Raw genomic sequence first — 21,247 nt, forward strand, 5'->3', positions numbered from 1 at the left:
CCTGGTCAGGTACAGGTAGTGTCTGTGATGTCACAATGCAGCCCTGGTCAGGGGCAGAAAATACACTAAGCGCTTAGGTGAGTGAGACTGCAATATGATCGTCAGCCGCCTCTTGTACAAGGGGATTGCCAATCCCTTAATCCACAAAAAAACAAAAAAAAAAAACAAGTGGCGCTTAACAATCATATAGTATAAAATATTTAATAAGAATGCACATAAAATACAATGCAACAACCTCCCGGGGGTGTAATACAATTATTAAAACATCACAATAATGTTGTATAACCGTATGATAAATACGAGCACCTGGTGTTTAATTAAAGTGCAGGTTGGAAACGTAAAATTAGCCACTGTTAACACAAAAGTCTCAGGATTTATACAAGAAACAATATGTACACACTTAAATGTGCGGCTACAGAATAATTTCCAGATATGTAGCTCACAGTGGCATGCCCACAGGATAATACCCGTGACCCGGGTTGAAGTGTGTTTGTTCAACAAATATGAGCAGTGTAAACGGATGTTGAAAAAAGTACAAATAAAAATAAAAATATGGTAAATGAACCTGTTACCGCTGGGCAGGAGCTTTCGATTCCTGCTCCCTGGTGCTGTCCCGTTAGCCAGGGAAATGATGTACACCAGAGCCTCAGCGGGGTGGAGCGGTATAGAAATGCACAGGAGACTTGCCCCTGGCGTCTTCACCGAGACGTTACTGCATGCGGGAGCTCCGTATCCCCTGGTCAGGGGCAGGTAGTGTCTGTGATGTCACAATTGTGTCATAACCTCTTATCCACTTGGCTGTTACTCAGAGAGAGTAGTTGCTTCTCAGACATCAGTGTGAGAAGTCGCGTATTTATCAGAGCTGTTAATTCAGTTGTTCTCTGTATTTTATTTACAGTTATATTTACAATTAATAAGATCAGTGCCCAGTGTCCAGACTGTTAGGACCGGGCCCAACACCCCTCTCTGAGGATGTACGGCCTCTCGTGGAGGAGGCTTTGTTCGATCTTTTGCTGCCCTCCGCGGCTGAACCGTATTATTGCCAAACTGGCATTTCACCCCCCGGAGCCTACGTACACGCTACGTGAGATTGAGGCCCCCGCAGCCCAGGACCTGGCGCAGGATAAGCAGGTGGACCCCACAGTCTCTCTACCTCCGGTATGCAATCTGCAACTGTCAGAGGGGGCTAACTGGCCACATTCCCAGCAGAAGCTGGACGCTGTAGAGATGTTCCGCTGTACCACCAAGCGGGGTAATAGCCTGGCCTGTATGTATGTCCGCTGCGTCCCTGGGAGCCGCTACACCCTCCTCTACTCTCACGACTGTGCTGTTGACCTAGGCAAGATATGCAGCCGCTACCTTGCCCTGGGCTCCAAGATCAAGTGCAATATCTTCTCGTATGACTACTCAGGCTATGGGGTGAGCAGCGGAAAGCAAAGCGAGAAGAATGCATATGCAGACATCGAGGCAGCCTGGCACGCCCTGAGGACCCGGTATGTACTGTATGACTGGGATGTATGAGTCTTCTCCAGCCCTCACATAGCCTCTGTCCTGTATGTATGTGAGGGATATGCTACACTAAGGGCTACTATTTACTGCATAGGGTGAATGTATATGCTGTGTATTGTGCTCCTATTAGTTTATATACTCCTCTCCCCACATGAACTGGTTATATAAATGTAATTGGTGTATTGGGACTTGCTTGCATAGAGACAATGGGTGTATAATATATATATATATATATATATATATATATATATATATATATAATACAGGATTACCTCACAGTTCAAAGGTAATATCCATTTCCGACGTTTCGGTCCACACCAGGACCTTTGTCAAGGAGTTACAGCGTGGTCAAAGCAGTCAGCATCACAGCAAAAAGTCAACATAGTAGGTAACTGTTATACAGAGATATTGCCTCACCGGCCCCCATTAAATAACCAGCATATAGGCGCCAGTCCCGCCCCCACACTTGCAGGAAGTGGGATGAAACGCATGGCTGAGACGCAGACATCACTTCCTTGTTCACAGGAAGCGTGCTGCATCCGTCTAGTTGAGTGTTGCATCGGGCGTGCCGTGGAACGCAATCTCGAAGTCGGGAGAACCATGTGCTGGAACGCACGCGTCACATCCGGGGTATGCCGGAAGTGAGCTGCGTTCATCTTTTCAGTATCCAAAGCCGTGATCACCGCTGATCACGGAGTAACACATCATTATAGTGATTTAATACACTAGAGTGCGTCACTGGTATTAGGGCAAAATACAGGTTAGCACATCATGACCGTGCTTTCTTGCTTAGAAAACGAGAAAGCCTGTGGATACACAAACTGGACACGATAGCACCAAAAGGAATGAATGAAAATAACCCTTTATCTATCTTTTTGAAATAGACTAATGAACTCTATTGAGATAACTTAGATACACTTGATTCAGCCACACGATTGTAGATGTTAATATTCCACCGGCTGTGGGACTAACTATGTATATTTCTCTTGTTTCTCATTATGTTGTTGCCTGTCCATCTTTTATGCCTATTATTATTACAGGTTGAGTATCCCATATCCAAATATTCCGAAATACGGACTTTTTTGAGTGAGATAGTGAAACCTTTGTTTTTTGATGGCTCAATGTACACAAACTTTGTTTAATACACAAAGTTATTAAAAATATTGTATTAAATGTCCTTCAGGCTGTGTGTATAAGGTGTATATGATACATAAATGAATTGTGTGAATGTAGACACACTTTGTTTAATGCACAAAGTTATAAAAAATATTGGCTAAAATTACCTTCAGGCTGTGTGTATAAGGTGTATATGTAACATAAATGCATTCTGTGCTTAGATTTAGGTCCCATCACCATGATAATAAGATTTTACTTACCGATAAATCTATTTCTCATAGTCCGTAGTGGATGCTGGGGACTCCGTCAGGACCATGGGGAATAGCGGCTCCGCAGGAGACAGGGCACAAAAGTAAGCTTTTAGGATCACATGGTGTGTACTGGCTCCTCCCTCTATGACCCTCCTCCAAGCCTCAGTTAGGTACTGTGCCCGGACGAGCGTACACAATAAGGAAGGATCTTGAATCCCGGGTAAGACTCATACCAGCCACACCAATCACACCGTACAACTTGTGATCTGAACCCAGTTAACAGTATGATAACAAAGAAGTAGCCTCTAAAAAAAGATGGCTCACAACAATAATAACCCGATTTTTGTAACAATAACTATGTACAAGTAATGCAGACAATCCGCACTTGGGATGGGCGCCCAGCATCCACTACGGACTATGAGAAATAGATTTATCGGTAAGTAAAATCTTATTTTCTCTAACGTCCTAGTGGATGCTGGGGACTCCGTCAGGACCATGGGGATTATACCAAAGCTCCCAAACGGGCGGGAGAGTGCGGATGACTCTGCAGCACCGAATGAGAGAACTCCAGGTCCTCCTCAGCCAGGGTATCAAATTTGTAGAATTTTACAAACGTGTTCCCCCCTGACCACGTAGCTGCTCGGCAAAGTTGTAAAGCCGAGACCCCTCGGGCAGCCGCCCAAGATGAGCCCACCTTCCTTGTGGAATGGGCATTTACAGATTTTGGCTGTGGCAGGCCTGCCACAGAATGTGCAAGCTGAATTGTACTACAAATCCAACGAGCAATAGTCTGCTTAGAAGCAGGAGCACCCAGCTTTTTGGGTGCATACAATATAAACAGCAAGTCAGACTTTCTGACTCCAGCCGTCCTGGAATTATATATATATATATATATATATATATATATATTTTCAGGGCCCTGACAACGTCTAGCAACTTGGAGTCCTCCAAGTCCCTAGTAGCCGCAGGCACCACAATAGGTTGTTTCAGGTGAAACGCTTACACCACCTTAGGAAGAAACTGGGGACGAGTCCGCAGTTCTGCCCTGTCCGAATGGAAAATCAAATATGGGCTTTTGTAAGACAAAGCCGCCCATTCTAACACTCGCCTGGCCGAGGCCAGGGCCAACAGCATGGTCACTTGCCATGTGAGATATTTCAAATCCACAGATTTGAGCGGTTCAAACCAATATGATTTGAGGAATCCCAACACTACGTTGAGATCCCACGGTGCCACTGGAGGCACAAAAGGGGCTGTATATGCAATACTCCCTTGACAAATGTCTGGACTTCAGGAACTGAAGCCAATTCTTTCTGGAAGAAAATCTACAGGGCCGAAACTTGAACCTTAATGGACCCCAATTTGAGGCTCATAGACACTCCTGTTTTCAGGAAGTGCAGAAATCGACCTAGTTGAAATTTCTTCGTGGGGCCTTCCTGGCCTCACCCACGCAACATATTTTCACCACATGTGGTGATAACGTTGTGCGGTCACCTCCTTCCTGGCTTTGACCAGGGTAGGTATGACCTCTTCCGGAATGCCTTTTCCCTTAGGATCCGGCGTTCAACCGCCATGCCGTCAAACGCAGCCGCGGTAAGTCTTGGAACAGACATGGTACTTGCTGAAGCAAGTCCCTTCTTAGCTCCCGAGGCCATTAGTCCTCTGTGAGCATCTCTTGAAATTCCGGGTACCACGAGTATAGTTCTTACTCCTCTACGTCTTATAATTCTCAATACCTTGGTTATGAGAAGCAGAGGAGGGAACACATACACCGACTGTTACACCCGCGGTGTTACCAGGACATCCACAGCTATCGCCTGAAGGTCTCGTGACCTGGCGCAATACCTGTCCCGTTTTTTGTTCGGGCGGGATGCCATCATGTCCACCTTTGGTCTTTCCCAACGGTTCACAATCATGTGGAAAACTTCCCGATGAAGTTCCCACTCTCCCGGGTGGAGGTCGTGCCTGCTGAGGAAGTCTGCTTCCCAGTCGTCCACTCCCGGAATGAAACACTGCTGACAGTGCTATCACATGATTTTCCGCCTAGCGAAAAATCCTTGCAGTTTTGCCACTGCCCTCCTGCTTCTTGTGCCGCCCTTTCTGTTTACGTGGGCGACTGCCGTGATGTTATCCCACTGGATCAATACCGGCTGACCTTGAAGCAGAGGTCTTGCTAAGTTTAGAGCATTATAAATTTGCTCTTAGCTCCAGTATATTTATGTAGAGAGAATTCTCCAGACTTGATCACACTCCCTGGAAATTTTTTCCCTGTGTGACTGCTCTCCAGCCTCTCAGGCTGGCCTCCGTGGTCACCAGCACCCAATCCTGAATGCCGAATCTGCGGCCCTCTAGAAGATGAGCACTCTGTAATCACCACAGGAGAGACACCCTTGTCCTTGGATATAGGGTTATCCGCTGATGCATCTGAAGATGCGATCCGGACCATTTGTCCAGCAGATCCCACTGAAGAGTTCTTGCGTGAAATCTGCCGAATGGAATCGCTTCGTAATAAGCCACCATTTTTACCAGGACTCTTGTGCAATGATGCACTGACACTTTTCCTGGTTTTAGGAGGATCCCGATTAGCTCGGATAACTCCCTGGCTTTCTCCTCTGGGAGAAACACCTTTTTCTGGACTGTGTCCAGAATCATCCCTAGGACCAGCAGACGTGTCGTCGGAACAACTGCGGTTTTGGAATATTTAGAATCCACCCGTGTTGTCGTAGAACTACTTGAGATAGTGCTACTCCGACCTCCAACTGTTCTCTGGACCTTGTTCTTATCAGGAAGTCGTCCATTTTCTTTGAAGACGAATCCTCATTTCGGTCATTACCTTGGTAAGGACCCGGGGTGCCTTGGACAATCCAACGGCATCGTCTGAAACTGATAGTGACAGTTCTGTACCACGAACCTGAGGTACCCTCGGTGAGAAAGGCAAATTTTTGGGACATGGAGGTAAGCATCCCTGATGTCCCGGGACACCATATAGTCCCCTTCTTCCCGGTTCGCTATCACTGCTCTGAGTGACTCCATCTGGATTTGAACTTTTGTAAGTGTTCAAATATTTCAGATTTAGAATAGGTCTCACCTAGCCTTCTGGCTTCAGTACCACCATATAGTGTGGAATAATACCCCTTTCCTTGTTGTAGGAGGGGTACTTTGATTATCACCTGCTGGGAATACAGCTTGTGAATTGTTTTCAATACTGCCTCCCTGTCGGAGGGAGACATTGGTACAGCAGACTACAGGAACCTGCGAGGGGGAAACGTCTCGACATTCCAATCTGTACCCCTTGGATACTACTTGTAGGATCCAGGGGTCCTGTACGGTCCCAGCGTCATGCTGAGAACTTGGTAGAAGCGTTGGAGGGCTTCTGTTCCTGGGAATGGGCTGCCTGCTGCAGTCTTCTTCCCTTTCCTCTATCCCTGGGCAGATATGACTCTTATAGGGACGAAAGGACTGAGGCTGAAAAGACGGTGTCTTTTTCTGCAGAGATGTGACTTAGGGTAAAAAACGGTGGATTTTCCAGCAGTTGCCGTGACCACCAGGTCCCATGGACCGACCCCAAATAACTCCTCCCTTTTATACGGCAATACATCTTTGTGCCGTTTGGAATCTGCATCACCTGACCACTGTCGTGTCCATAAACATCTTCTTGCAGATATGGACATCGCATTTACTCTTGATGCCAGAGTGCAAATATCCCTCTGCGCATCTCGCATATATAGAAATGCATCCTTTAAATGCTCTATAGTCAATAAAATACTGTCCCTGTCAAGGGTATCAATATTTTTAGTCAGGGAATCCGATCAAGCCACCTCAGCTCTGCACATCCAGGCTGAGGCGATCGCTGGTCGCAGTATAACACCAGCATGTGTGTGTATACTTTTTAGGATATTTTCCAGCCTCCTATCAGCTGGCTCCTAAAGTACGGCCCTATCTGTAGATGGTACCGCCACTTGTTCTGATAAGCATGTGAGCGCCTTATCCACCCTAAGGGGTGTTTCCCAACGCGCCCTAACTTCTGGCGGGAAAAGGTATACCGCCAATAATTTTTTATCGGGGGAAACCCACGCATCATCACACACTTCATTTAATTTATCTGATTCAGGAAAAACTACAGGTAGTTTTTTCACATCCCACATAATACCCTTTTTTGTGGTACTTGTAGTATCAGAAATATGTAACACCTCCTTCATTGCCCTTAACGTGTGGCCCTAAAGGAAAATACGTTTGTTTCTTCACCGTCGACACTGAAATCAGTGTCCGTGTCTGGGTCTGTGTCGACCGACTGAGGTAAATGGGCGTTTTACAGCCCCTGACAGTGTTTGAGACGCCTGGGCAGGTACTAATTTGTTCGCCGGCCGTCTCATGTCGTCAACCGGCTTGCAGCGTGTTGACATTATCACGTAATTCCATAAATAAGCCATCCATTCCGGTGTCGACTCCCTAGAGAGTGACATCACCATTACAGGCAATTTGCTCCGCCTCCTCACCAACATTTTCCTCATACATGTCGACACACACGTACCGACATACAGCACACACATAGGGAATGCTCTGATAGAGGACAGGACCCACTAGCCCTTTGGGGAGACAGAGGGAGAGTTTGCCAGCACACACCAAAACGCTATAATTATATAGGGACAACCTTTATATAAGTGTTCCTCCCTTATAGCATTTAATATATATTCATATCGCCAAATCAGTGCCCCCCCTCTCTGTTTTAACCCTGTTTCTGTAGTGCAGTGCAGGGGAGAGCATGGGAGCCTTCCCACCAGCATTTCTGTGAGGGAAAATGGCGCTGTGTGCTGAGAAGAATAGGCCCCGCCCCCTTTTCGGCGGGCTTCTTCTCCGGAGTTTGTGATATCTGGCAGGGGTTAAATACATCCATATAGCCTCAAGGGCTATATGTGATGTATTTTTCGCCATACAGGTATTACACATTGCTGCCCAGGGCGCCCCCCCCCCCGCGCCCTGCACCCTCCGTGACCGCAGTGTGAAGTGTGCTGACAACAATGGCGCACAGCTGCAGTGCTGTGCGCTACCTGATGAAGACTGAAAGTCTTCTGCCGCCTGGTTCCGGACCTCTTCAATCTTCAGCATCTGCAAGGGGGGTCGGCGGCGCGGCTCCGGGACGAACCCCAGGGCGAGACCTGTGTTCCGACTCCCTCTGGAGCTAATGGTGTCCAGTAGCCTAAGAAGCCAATCCATCCTGCACGCAGGTGAGTTCACTTCTCTCCCCTAAGTCCCTCGATGCAGTGAGCCTGTTGCCAGCAGGACTCACTGAAAATAAAGAACCTAAAAACTTTTTCTAAGCAACTCTTTAAGAGAGCCACCTAGATTGCACCCTGCTCGGACGGGCACAAAAACCTAACTGAGGCTTGGAGGAGGGTCATAGGGGGAGGAGCCAGTACACACCATGTGATCCTAAAAGCTTACTTTTGTGCCCTGTCTCCTGCGGAGCCGCTATTCCCCATGGTCCTGACGGAGTCCCCAGCATCAACTAGGACGTTAGAGAAATCTCATTATGGTATGCAATTATTCCAAAATACGGAAAAATCCCATATCCAAAATACCTCTGGTCCCAAGCATTTTGGATAAGGGAGACTCAACCTGTATTTTTGTATTATGGTATAGCACCAATACAGTGACCACACCGGCCTCTGTTATTCCCAGCTAGAATCGGAATTTGATGAAATAATGTTTATATTATGAGTAATGCCCTGTGTGAACTACATCCGTGGTGGGTGAGGCAGATTATGAACTGGATCGCGCGGGGGGGGGGGGGGGGGGGGGGGTAAATTTCCCCATCGCTGCCGGTTTCACATCTGCCCAATAACCAGTGACGCACTCGAGTGCAATAAACCAATATAATGATGTGTTAAGTTAACCTGTATTTGCCCTAATACCAGTGATGTACTCCAATGAAATATTAAACCACTATGCTGATGGATCGCGGTGGGTAATTTTCCCATCGCTGCTGGTTCCACATCTGCCCAATAACTAGTGAAACACTCCAGTGCAATAAACCAATATAATGATGTGCTAACCTGTATTTTGCCCTAATACCAGTGACGCACTCTAGTGTATTAAACCACTATAATGATGTGTTACTCCGTGATCAGCGGTGATCATGGCTGTGGATACTGAAAAGACGGACGCAGCTCACTTCCGGTAAACCCCAGATGTGACGCGTGCGTTCCAGCACATGGTTCTCCCCACTTCCGGATTGCGTTCCACGGCGCGCCCGATGCAACACTCAACTAGACGGACGCAGCATGCTTCCTGTGAACAAGGAAGTGATGTCTGCGTCTCAGCCATGCGTTCCACCCCACTTCCTGCAAGTGTGGGGGCGGGACTGGCGCTTATATGCTGGTTATTTAATGGGGGCCGGTGAGGCAATATCTCTGTATAACAGTTACCTACTATGTTGACTTTTTGCTGTGATGCTGACTGCTTTGACCACGCTGTAACTCCTTGACAAAGGTGCTGGTGTGGACCGAAACGTCGGAAATGGATATTACCTTTGAACTGTGAGATTACCTTTACATTAAATACTTTCTTTGCTGATTTATTGAAGTAAAGTCTGGAGAGTGCTATCTGCTCCACTAGGTGGATAATCCTGTATTGTACTATGGGTCCCACCCCTCTATGTGGGTCAGACTCTGATTGGCACCCCAGTTGCTGGCAGAGCTGCGTGAGAGTGCAGGGATCTGTATATATATATATATATATATATACATATATATATATGTTGCTGGCATTATAGTGACTTAGCCAAAGGATGTAACTACTGCAGAATCAGGAGGTGACACTTTCCTCTGCTCTTCTGCCTAATAGGATGCACTGCCATATGTATTGTGCTGTAAGAGTATGTTGCATTATTGGGCTCCCCCTTCTATCTAGCGGCATAGAGGGGTTTCCTCCCAATGTGACTGGATGCACCCCTCCCCTAGCTCCTTAGTGGTCCAATCTGCCTGTAACTAGGTAAATGTGCATAACCTATGTAGTCCTGTTCCACACATACACTGCCTATCACTCATATAAGTGATCCATTCATTTACCTAGTTCAGATATAAAGCCTTTATATAGAAGTGTCCCATAAGGAACTACAATAGAAATTATGTAATTAGAGATTACTACATTTTCTGCTTTATCTCTACAGATACGGAGTCCCGGCGGAAAATATCATCTTATATGGGGAGAGCATTGGAACGGCACCTACCGTTGACCTTGCCACACGATACCAATGTGCAGCAGTAATTCTGCATGCCCCGCTAATGTCAGGGGTGCGGATGGTCTATCCTAACGTCCGGAGGACCTACTGTTGGGATGCCTTCACCAAGTAAGACAATGCTGTGTTTTTATACTAAGCTGTAGGTTATCTGTGGGATTTAGTATGTGCTGGGAGCAGGCAGAGCCAGCGGCAGCTCACATACAGTATAACTGGATTGGCCCCCAGGTGCGCTTTGTCAGGGAAACACTAGGGGTATATCTAATAAATGTCCATTTCCTCCAATTTTCATCTGTTGGAAATCCATCTAAATGGAAATTGTGTCAGATAATCTTTTTATATTCATTTTCCAATGTTAGTAAATGTGTGTTTTAGCCCCTGGAACACAACATCCCTTTAGATTGATTCCTCCCAATTTGAAATCAATAAAAATCAAACTTTAGTAAATACACCCCCAGCTCTGTTGGCCCAATCAGTTTGTATGTGTATCCCAGTGGGATGCCTGCAGTATTTCCGATGGACGGGATGTCGGCGGTCATGTGACTGATGCCGGAATCCCAACACCACTCGGTACACCTGCGCTGGAATACCGACCACTGACATCCTGAAGGTAAGTATTGGGGATAGCTTTAGTATTAGGGCCCGGGGTAGTTAGAGTTTGGCACTGGGGGAGGGGAGATTAGCCCTAGCTGCCAGCCCCAGAGGGTTAGGGTAGGGTTGAGAAAACATACTTACCCCTTCCACCGTTGGGATCTTCAATGTCAAGATGTTGATGTTGGTCATGTGACCGCCAGCATCACGACCACCGGGATAGCATACCGAACCCATCCCATCTTATACCGAATGCTAATCCAATTAGAGTCCATCAGTCTTTTCTGATCGAAAAAATAAAATTTTACTTACCGATAAATCTATTTCTCGTAGTCCGTAGTGGATGCTGGGGACTCCGTCAGGACCATGGGGGATTAGCGGCTCCGCAGGAGACAGGGCACAAAAATAAAGCTTTAGGATCAGGTGGTGTGCACTGGCTCCTCCCCCTATGACCCTCCTCCAAGCCTCAGTTAGGATACTGTGCCCGGACGAGCGTACACAATAAGGAAGGATTTTGAATCCCGGGTAAGACTCATACCAGCCACACCAATCACTCCGTACAACTTGTGATCTGAACCCAGTTAACAGTATGACAACGTAGGAGCCTCTGAACAGACGGCTCACAACAATAACAACCCGATTTCTTTGTAACAATAACTATGTACAAGTATTGCAGACAATCCGCACTTGGGATGGGCGCCCAGCATCCACTACGGACTACGAGAAATAGATTTATCGGTAAGTAAAATCTTATTTTCTCTAACGTCCTAGTGGATGCTGGGGACTCCGTCAGGACCATGGGGATTATACCAAAGCTCCCAAACGGGCGGGAGAGTGCGGATGACTCTGCAGCACCGAATGAGAGAACTCCAGGTCCTCTTTAGCCAGGGTATCAAATTTGTAGAATTTTACAAACGTGTTCTCCCCCGACCACGTAGCTGCTCGGCAGAGTTGTAATGCCGAGACCCCTCGGGCAGCCGCCCAGGATGAGCCCACCTTCCTTGTGGAATGGGCCTTGACAGATTTAGGCTGTGGCAGGCCTGCCACAGAATGTGCAAGTTGAATTGTGCTACAAATCCAACGAGCAATCGTCTGCTTAGAAGCAGGAGCACCCAGCTTGTTGGGTGCATACAGTATAAACAGCGAGTCAGATTTTCTGACTCCAGCCGTCCTTGAAATATATATTTTCAATGCCCTGACAACGTCCAGCAACTTGGAATCCTCCAAATCGCTAGTAGCCGCAGGCACCACAATAGGCTGGTTCAGGTGAAACGCTGACACCACCTTAGGCAGAAAATGAGGACGCGTCCGCAGTTCTGCCCTGTCCGAATGGAAAATCAGATATGGGCTTTTATACGATAAAGCCGCCAATTCTGACACTCTCCTGGCTGAAGCCAGGGCCAGTAGCATGGTTACTTTCCATGTGAGATATTTCAAATCCGCCGATTTGAGTGGCTCAAACCAATGGGATTTGAGAAAATCCAAAACTACATTAAGGTCCCACGGAGACACTGGGGGCACAACCGGGGGCTGTATATGTAGTACTCCTTTTACAAAAGTCTGAACTTCAGGAACTGAAGCCAATTCTTTCTGGAAGAAAATCGACAGGGCCGAAATTTGAACCTTAATGGACCCCAACTTGAGGCCCATAGACAATCCTGTTTGCAAGAAATGTAGGAATCGACCCAATTGAAATTCCTCCGTGGGGGCCTTCCTGGCCTCACACCACGCAACATATTTTCTCCAAATGCGGTGATAATGTTGTGCAGTCACCTCCTTCCTGGCTTTTACCAGTGTAGGAATGACCTCTTCCGGAATGCCTTTTTCCCTTAGAATTCGGCGTTCAACCGCCATGCCGTCAAACGCAGCCGCGGTAAGTCTTGGAATAGACACGGTCCCTGCTGAAGCAGGTCCCGTCTTAGAGGTAGAGGCCACGGATCTTCCGTGAGCATCTCCTGAAGTTCCGGGTACCAAGTTCTTCTTGGCCAATCCGGAGCCACGAGTATCGTTCTTACTCCCCTTTGCCGTATAATTCTCAGTACTTTTGGTATGAGAGGCAGAGGAGGAAACACATACACTGACTGGAACACCCACGGCGTTACCAGAGCGTCCACAGCTATTGCCTGAGGTTCTCTTGACCTGGCGCAATACCTGTCCAGTTTTTTGTTGAGGCGAGACGCCATCATGTCCACCTTTGGTTTTTTCCCAACGGTTCACAATCATGTGGAAGACTTCTGGATGAAGTCCCCACTCTCCCGGGTGTAGATCGTGTCTGCTGAGGAAGTCTGCTTCCCAGTTGTCCACTCCCGGAATGAACACTGCTGACAGTGCTATCACATGATCTTCCGCCCAGCGAAGAATCCTTGCAGCTTCTGCCATTGCTCTCCTGCTTCTTGTGCCGCCCTGTCTGTTTACGTGGGCGACTGCCGTGATGTTGTCCGACTGGATCAACACCGGCTGACCCTGAAGCAGGGGTTTTGCCAGGCTTAGAGCATTGTAAATCGCTCTTAGCTCCAGTATATTTATGTGAAGAGACATCTCCAGGTTTGACCATACTCCCTGGAAGTTTCTTCCCTGTGTGACCGCTCCCCAGCCTCTCAGACTGGCATCCGTGGTCACCAGGACCCAGTCCTGTATGCCGAATCTGCGGCCCTCTAACAGATGAGCACTCTGCAACCACCACAGAAGAGACACCCTTGTCCGTGGCGACAAGGTTATCCGCTGATGCATCTGCAGATGCGATCCGGACCATTTGTCCAGCAGATCCCACTGAAAAGTTCGTGCGTGGAATCTGCCGAATGGAATCGCTTCGTAAGAAGCCACCATCTTTCCCAGGACTCTTGTGCATTGATGCACAGACACTTTCCCTGGTTTTAGGAGGTTCCTGACAAGTTCGGATAACTCCTTGGCTTTCTCCTCCGGAAGAAACACCTTTTTCTGAACCGTGTCCAGAATCATTCCCAGGAACAGCAGACGTGTCGTCTGGGTCAATTGAGATTTTGGAAAATTCAGAATCCACCCGTGCTGTTGCAGCACTATTTGGGTTAGTGCTACTACGTCCCCCAGCTGTTCCCTGGACCTTGCCCTTATCAGGAGATCGTCCAAGTAAGGGATAATTAATACGCCTTTTCTTCGTAGAAGAAACATCATTTCGGCCATTACCTTGGTAAAGACCCGAGGTGCCGTGGACAATCCAAACGGCAGCGTCTGAAACTGATAATGACAGTTTTGCACCACGAACCTGAGGTACCCTTGATGTGAAGGGCAAATTGGGACATGCAGGTAAGCATCCTTGATGTCCAGGGACACCATAAAGTCCCCTTCTTCCAGATTCGCTATCACTGCTCTGAGTGACTCCATCTTGAACTTGAATTTTTGTATGTACAGGTTCAAAGATTTCAGATTTAGAATAGGTCTTACCGAGCCGTCCGGCTTCGGTACCACAAATAGTGTGGAATAATACCCCTTTCCCTGTTGTAGGAGGGGTACCTTGACTATCACCTGCTGAGAATACAGCTTGTGAATGGCTTCCAATACCGTCGCCCTGTCTGAGGGAGACGTTGGCAGAGCAGACTTTAGGAACCGGCGAGGGGGAGACTTCTCGAATTCCAACCTGTAACCCTGAGATATTATCTGCAGGATCCAGGGGTCCACCTGTGAGTGAGCCCACTGTGCGCTGAAATTCTTGAGTCGACCCCCCACCGCCCCTGAGTCCGCTTGTAAAGCCCCAACGTCATGCTGAGGGCTTTGCAGAAGCCGGGGGGGGCTTCTGCTCCTGGGAAGAAGTTGCTTGGTGCACTCTCTTACCCTTTCCTTTGCCTCGGGGCAAATATGACTGTCCTTTCGCCCGCTTGTTCCTATAGGAACGAAAGGACTGCGGCTGAAAAGACGGTGTCTTTTTCTGTTGGGAGGGGACCTGAGGTAAAAAAGTGGATTTCCCGGCTGTTGCCGTGGCCACCAAATCCGATAGACCGACCCCAAATAATTCCTCCCCCTTATACGGCAATACTTCCATATGCCGTTTGGAATCCGCATCACCTGACCATTGTCGCGTCCATAAACTTCTTCTGGCAGATATGGACATCGCACTTACTCTCGATGCCAGAGTGCAAATATCCCTCTGTGCATCTCGCATATATAGAAATGCATCCTTTAAATGCTCTATAGTCAGTAAAATACTGTCCCTATCCAGGGTATCAATATTTTCAGTCAGGGAATCCGACCAAACCACCCCAGCACTGCACATCCATGCAGAGGCGATGGCTGGTCGCAGTATAACACCAGTATGAGTGTATATACTTTTCAGGGTAGTTTCCAGCCTCCTATCTGCTGGATCTTTGAGGGCGGCCGTTTCAGGAGACGGTAACGCCACTTGTTTTGATAAGCGTGTGAGCGCCTTATCCACCCTAGGGGGTGTTTCCCAGCGCGCCCTAACCTCTGGCGGGAAAGGATATAATGCCAATAACTTCTTTGAAATTAGCAGTTTTCTATCGGGGTTAACCCACGCTTCATCACACACTTCATTCAATTCGTCTGATTCAGGAAAAACTACAGGTAGTTTTTTCAGACCCCACATAATACCCCTTTTTGTGGTACATGCAGTATCAGAGATATGTAAAGCCTCCTTCATTGCCGTGATCATATAACGTGTGGCCCTACTGGAAAATACGTTTGTTTCTTCACCGTCGACACTAGATTCGGTGTCTGGGTCTGTGTCGACCGACTGAGGTAAAGGGCGTTTTACAGCCCCTGACGGTGTCTGAGACGCCTGTACAGGTACTAACTGGTTTTCCGGCCGTCTCATGTCGTCAACTGATTTTTGTAATGTGCTGACATTATCACGTAATTCCATAAATAAAGCCATCCATTCCGGTGTCGACTCCCTAGGGGGTGACATCACCATTACCGGCAATTGCTCCGCCTCCACACCAACATCGTCCTCATACATGTCGACACACACGTACCGACACACAGCAGACACACAGGCAATGCTCTTATCGAAGACAGGACCCCACTAGCCCTTTGGGGAGACAGAGGGAGAGTTTGCCAGCACACACCCAAGCGCTATAAATATATAGGAACAACCCTATAGAAGTGTTGTCTCCCTTATAGCAGCTTAATATATATCAAAAACGCCAAAAAAAGTGCCCCCCCCCCTCTCTTTTTTACCCTGTTTCTGTAGTGCAGTGCAGGGGAGAGTCCTGGGAGCCTTCCTCGCAGCGGAGCTGAGCAGGAAAATGGCGCTGTGTGCTGAGGAGATAGGCCCCGCCCCCTATTTCGGCGGGCTCTTCTCCGGAGTTTGTGAGACCTGGTAGGGGTTAAATACATCCATATAGCCTCAAGGGCTATATGTGATGTATTTTTTAGCCAGAACAAGGTATTCTCATTGCTGCCCAGGGCGCCCCCTGCAGCGCCCTGCACCCTCCGTGACCGCTGGTGTGAAGTGTGTGACAACAATGGCGCACAGCTGCAGTGCTGTGCGCTACCTCATGAAGACTGAAAAGTCTTCTGCCGCCGGTTTCTGGACCTCTTCGCTTTTCGGCATCTGTAAGGGGGTCGGCGGCGCGGCTCCGGGACCGGACTCCATGGCTGGGCCTGTGTTCGATCCCTCTGGAGCTAATGGTGTCCAGTAGCCTAAGAAGCCAATCCATCCTGCACGCAGGTGAGTTCACTTCTTCTCCCCTAAGTCCCTCGTTGCAGTGAGCCTGTTGCCAGCAGGACTCACTGAAAATAAAAAACCTAAAAACTTTTTCTAAACAGCTCTTTAGGAGAGCCACCTAGATTGCACCCTGCTCGGACGGGCACAAAAACCTAACTGAGGCTTGGAGGAGGGTCATAGGGGGAGGAGCCAGTGCACACCACCTGATCCTAAAGCTTTATTTTTGTGCCCTGTCTCCTGCGGAGCCGCTAATCCCCCATGGTCCTGACGGAGTCCCCAGCATCCACTAGGACGTTAGAGAAACTTACAGGATAATTCCCTACCAGAAACCTGGTCCCCAGAGCTTACTTTCTGGGGGCTGTGGCCCTGTGTCTCTTGCCAGTGTCGTAACATCCTGCATCTGCTGCTGCCGCTCCCACATGCTCACATTGGTGAACAATGCTCTGCCTGTGTGAGCAAGTGACCCCGATGTCTGCGCACTCTCCTCACTACAGACGCCACAATGTATTATAAGATGGGCAACAAGTTGTTGGGCTGCGGGAGCCGGCGTAGCTGCAGTGGGAGGGTGTATGACATTGAGGCTAGTTCTGCAGATAGATTACACTGGGCTCATTACCAACAGTAGATTCATTGTCCAACATTGCTCTGCCGAAGTCCTGTATGTGACCTTCTATATGAGCAGCAGTGCATGTTACACAATGCATTTCTTCCATGTTTCCAGTCTATTAATGAAGCAGTGAAAAGAGTGGAGAAGTGAGCCTGTAGAGAAGTTGCCCATGGCAACCAATCAGCTGCTCTGTACAATTGTATAGTATGCAAATTATAAATGTTATTTCAATGCTGATTGGTTGCCATGTGCAACTTCTCCACTAGCTCACTTCTCCACACTTTTCACTGCTTCATGAATAGACCCCTATACATTTAGTGGCTGTTTTAAATGTGTGATAGCTTCATGCTGTTTCTGTTGTATAATCCCTTTGTATCATGTCCTTTGCAGCATCGATAAAATCTCCAAGGTGACCTGCCCGGTACTTATCTTCCACGGGACTGAAGATAAGGTTGTGGACTTCTGCCATGGGCTGACACTGTATGAGCGGTGCCCAAATGCTGTAAAGCCTCTCTGGGTGGAAGGAGGAAGGCATACCGATTTATATAAGCACAAGCAATATCTAGTGAGACTGCAGAAATTCATCTCTCAGGAGCTGCCCAATATCTGAAGCCACCACCGCACCCGTACATGTACCATCTAATCCGGGACTGAGACCTCTCAACGGCACATTCCACCTAGGTGCATTATAGATCCATCAGATCCATCAGTCAAAGATAATGACCAGTCCATCTGCTGGGAGCTAACATCTGGGATCTGACATATACATAACGCCTAAAGCTCTCTTACATATACCAATCTGAACTAACTCAAGGGTGTCTGTGTTATTTTTCCATAGCGTCGTCTCATGCAGGAACACAAGCTGTAAGCATGGTATGATTCTCACACATCTGCCACATCACAGTAGTAATTGTTTAGGAATAATCAACCGATAATTAGGTGCAAATAGAAAGGAGCAGCCTCTGCTCTCCAAATCTAACTCTCTCTGCGCTTGTTACACCTGCCCCACCTGTACTGCACATGGTTTTGCCCATTAGTGAAAAATTTTGCTGTTGCGATCATCTCTGAATTAGGCCCTAAGTCCCCTTACGTTTTACAGAATAGAGTAACTAAGTCCCCTTATGTTTTATATCATAGAGCAACTAAGGGCCTAATTCAGAGCTGATCGCAGCAGAAAATCCGTTAGCAGTTGGGCAAAACCAAGTGCACTGCAGGGGGGGATGGGGGTGGTGGCAGATATAATATTTGCAGAAAGCGTTAGATTTGGGGGGTGTTCAATCTGCAATCTAAATTGCAGTGTAAAAATAAAGCAGCCAGTATTTACCCTGCACAGAAACAAAATAACCCACCCAAATCTAACTCTCTGCACGTTATATCTCCCCCCCCTGCAGTGCACATGGTTTTGCCCAACTGCTAACAAATTTACTGCTGCGATTAACCCCAAATTATCACCAAAGTCCCCTTATGCTTCATATCAAAGAGCAACTAAGCCCCATTACGTTTTATATCATAGAGTATTAGTGTCACAGCTGGTTGCTGTTTCCTGGGTAGCTGTTTTCTTCTGTGATGGGATCACTTTAATAGATATTAAATGGAAGCCTCAGCGTTGCTTCGATACAGGACTATACTATGATAGATAGATAGATAGATAGATAGATAGATAGATAGATAGATAGATAGATAGATAGATAGATAGATAGATAGATAGATAGTGATATATTTATACAGTAACCACAAGCCCAGCACTCCAGCACAGATCCAGTAACCTGATCTGTTGCACGAATAGGTAAATATATAAATCAGCCAACAAGTCTGAATGGCACCCGGGACTCCCCAACATAATGCTCAGGGAAACTGTACATAGTTTGTCAGTGTTTCAGGGACCTAATTGTAATCCTTTTAATGAGGCTGTCCCATACTTGCCTACGCTCCCGAAAATCGGGTGACCCTCCCGGCCCCCCAGAAGAGCAGGCAAGTCTCCCGGAATCAGGGGTCCCCCTGCCCATCCGCCCACTTAGTGTGTAAAGTGGGCGGTCCGGGCAGTTGATGACGCGATTCTTGCTGAATTGCGTCATCATAGCCACACCCCCTGCAGTGTAATGCCGGGGATCGCGGCATTACAGAGCGGGGGGCGTGGCTTAAAGGATGTGCCAACAAAACTCCGCCCCCATCCCGCCCCTGCTCCACCCCCATCCCGCCTCCGGACCACCTCCTCCCCACATCACAGCCCCCCCCCTGCCCCCTTGCTGAGCCGACCTAGCTGCTCTCTCCCGCAGAGAGCAGCAAGAATGTCGGCAAGTATGGGCTGTCCTAACAAAAAGAATACAGTATACAGGGTTTGTATTTATCAGGTGTATCTCACACGTCGCACAGTACAGTATACAGGGTGTATAATCACGATGTGTATCTAACACATCACACAGTACAGTATACAGGGTGTATAATTACCAAGTATATCACACACGTCGCAGAGAACAGTATACAGGCAGGGCCGGTTCAAGGGCGCTCTGCGCCCCGGGCAGGAAATGGGGCGTGGCCTAATACAGGGGGCGTGGTCAATTACGCCCCCTGTACATTAAAAGCGCCGCTTGAATGCTGAGCGGTGCGCGATTAGAGATGAGCGCCGGAAATTTTTCGGGTTTTGTGTTTTGGTTTTGTGTTCGGTTCCGCGGCCGTGTTTTGGGTTCGACCGCGTTTTGGCAAAACCTCACCGAATTTTTTTTGTCGGATTCGGGTGTGTTTTGGATTCGGGTGTTTTTTTCCAAAAAACCTAAAAAACAGCTTAAATCATAGAATTTGGGGGTCATTTTGATCCCAAAGTATTATTAACCTCAAAAACCATAATTTCCACTCATTTTCAGTCTATTCTGAATACCTCACACCTCACAATATTATTTTTAGTCCTAAAATTTGCACCGAGGTCGCTGGATGACTAAGCTAAGCGACCCTAGTGGCCGACACAAACACCGGCCCATCTAGGAGTGGCACTGCAGTGTCACGCAGGATGGCCCTTCCAAAAAACACTCCCCAAACAGCACATGACGCAAAGAAAAAAAGAGGCGCAATGAGGTAGCTGTGTGAGTAAGATAAGCGACCCTAGTGGCCGACACAAACACCGGGCCCATCTAGGAGTGGCACTGCAGTGTCACGCAGGATGGCCCTTCCAAAAAACACTCCCCAAACAGCACATGACGCAAAGAAAAAAAGAGGCGCAATAAGGTAGCTGTGTGAGTAAGATAAGCGACCCTAGTGGCCGACACAAACACCGGGCCCATCTAGGAGTGGCATTGCAGTGTCACGCAGGATGGCCCTTCCAAAAAACACTCCACAAACAGCACATGACGCAAAGAAAAAAAGAGGCGCAATGAGGTAGCTGTGTGAGTAAGATAAGCGACCCTAGTGGCCGACACAAACACCGGGCCCATCTAGGAGTGGCACTGCAGTGTCACGCAGGATGGCCCTTCCAAAAAACATTCCCCAAACAGCACATGACGCAAAGAAAAAAAGAGGCGCAATGAGGTAGCTGTGTGAGTAAGATAAGCGACCCTAGTGGCCGACACAAACACCGGGCCCATCTAGGAGTGGCACTGCAGTGTCACGCAGGATGGCCCTTCCAAAAAACACTCCCCAAACAGCACATGACACAAAGAAAAAAAGAGGCGCAATGAGGTAGCTGTGTGAGTAAGATAAGCGACCCTAGTGGCCGACACAAACACCGGGCCCATCTAGGAGTGGCACTGCAGTGTCACGCAGGATGGCCCTTCCAAAAAACACTCCACAAACAGCACATGACGCAAAGAAAAATTAAAGAAAAAAGAGGTGCAAGATGGAATTGTCCTTGGGCCCTCCCACCCACCCTTATGTTGTATAAACAGGACATGCACACTTTAACCAACCCATCATTTCAGTGACAGGGTCTGCCACATGACTGTGACTGAAATGACGGGATGGTTTGGACCCCCACCAAAAAAGAAGCAATTAATCTCTCCTTGCACAAACTGGCTCTACAGAGGCAAGATGTCCACCTCATCATCATCCTCCGATATATCACCGTGTACATCCCCCTCCTCACAGATTATCAATTCGTCCCCACTGGAATCCACCATCTCAGCTCCCTGTGTACTTTGTGGAGGCAATTGCTGCTGGTCAATGTCTCCACGGAGGAATTGATTATAATAAGAATTTACTTACCGATAATTCTATTTCTCGGAGTCCGTAGTGGATGCTGGGGTTCCTGAAAGGACCATGGGGAATAGCGGCTCCGCAGGAGACAGGGC

At 47.9% G+C, this 21,247-nt stretch overlaps 1 protein-coding gene across 1 annotated transcript; it reads left to right on the plus strand.

Annotated features, from left to right (window-relative positions):
• Window positions 1-869: 869 nt before the first annotated feature.
• Window positions 870-17,759, plus strand: LOC134943776 (alpha/beta hydrolase domain-containing protein 17C-like). Its single transcript, XM_063932418.1, has 3 exons — window positions 870-1,493; window positions 10,045-10,224; window positions 17,361-17,759. The coding sequence occupies exons 1-3, from the start codon at window positions 973-975 to the stop codon at window positions 17,578-17,580; spliced, it is 921 nt and encodes a 306-aa protein (XP_063788488.1). The 5' UTR covers window positions 870-972; the 3' UTR covers window positions 17,581-17,759.
• Window positions 17,760-21,247: the final 3,488 nt, after the last annotated feature.

Source organism: Pseudophryne corroboree, chromosome 7 (genome assembly GCF_028390025.1).
Source record: "Pseudophryne corroboree isolate aPseCor3 chromosome 7, aPseCor3.hap2, whole genome shotgun sequence".
Lineage (NCBI taxonomy): Eukaryota > Metazoa > Chordata > Amphibia > Anura > Myobatrachidae > Pseudophryne > Pseudophryne corroboree.

What these genes read in the sequence shown, in the direction of transcription:
- LOC134943776 (XM_063932418.1), top strand. Translation starts at nt 973, where the DNA reads ATGTACGGCCTCTCGTGGAGGAGGCTTTGTTCGATCTTTTGCTGCCCT. An exon ending in TGGCACGCCCTGAGGACCCG is followed by an intron (nt 1,494 to 10,044) that starts GTATGTACTGTA and finishes TTATCTCTACAG; the next exon opens with ATACGGAGTCCCGGCGGAAA. An exon ending in TGTTGGGATGCCTTCACCAA is followed by an intron (nt 10,225 to 17,360) that starts GTAAGACAATGC and finishes TGTCCTTTGCAG; the next exon opens with CATCGATAAAATCTCCAAGG.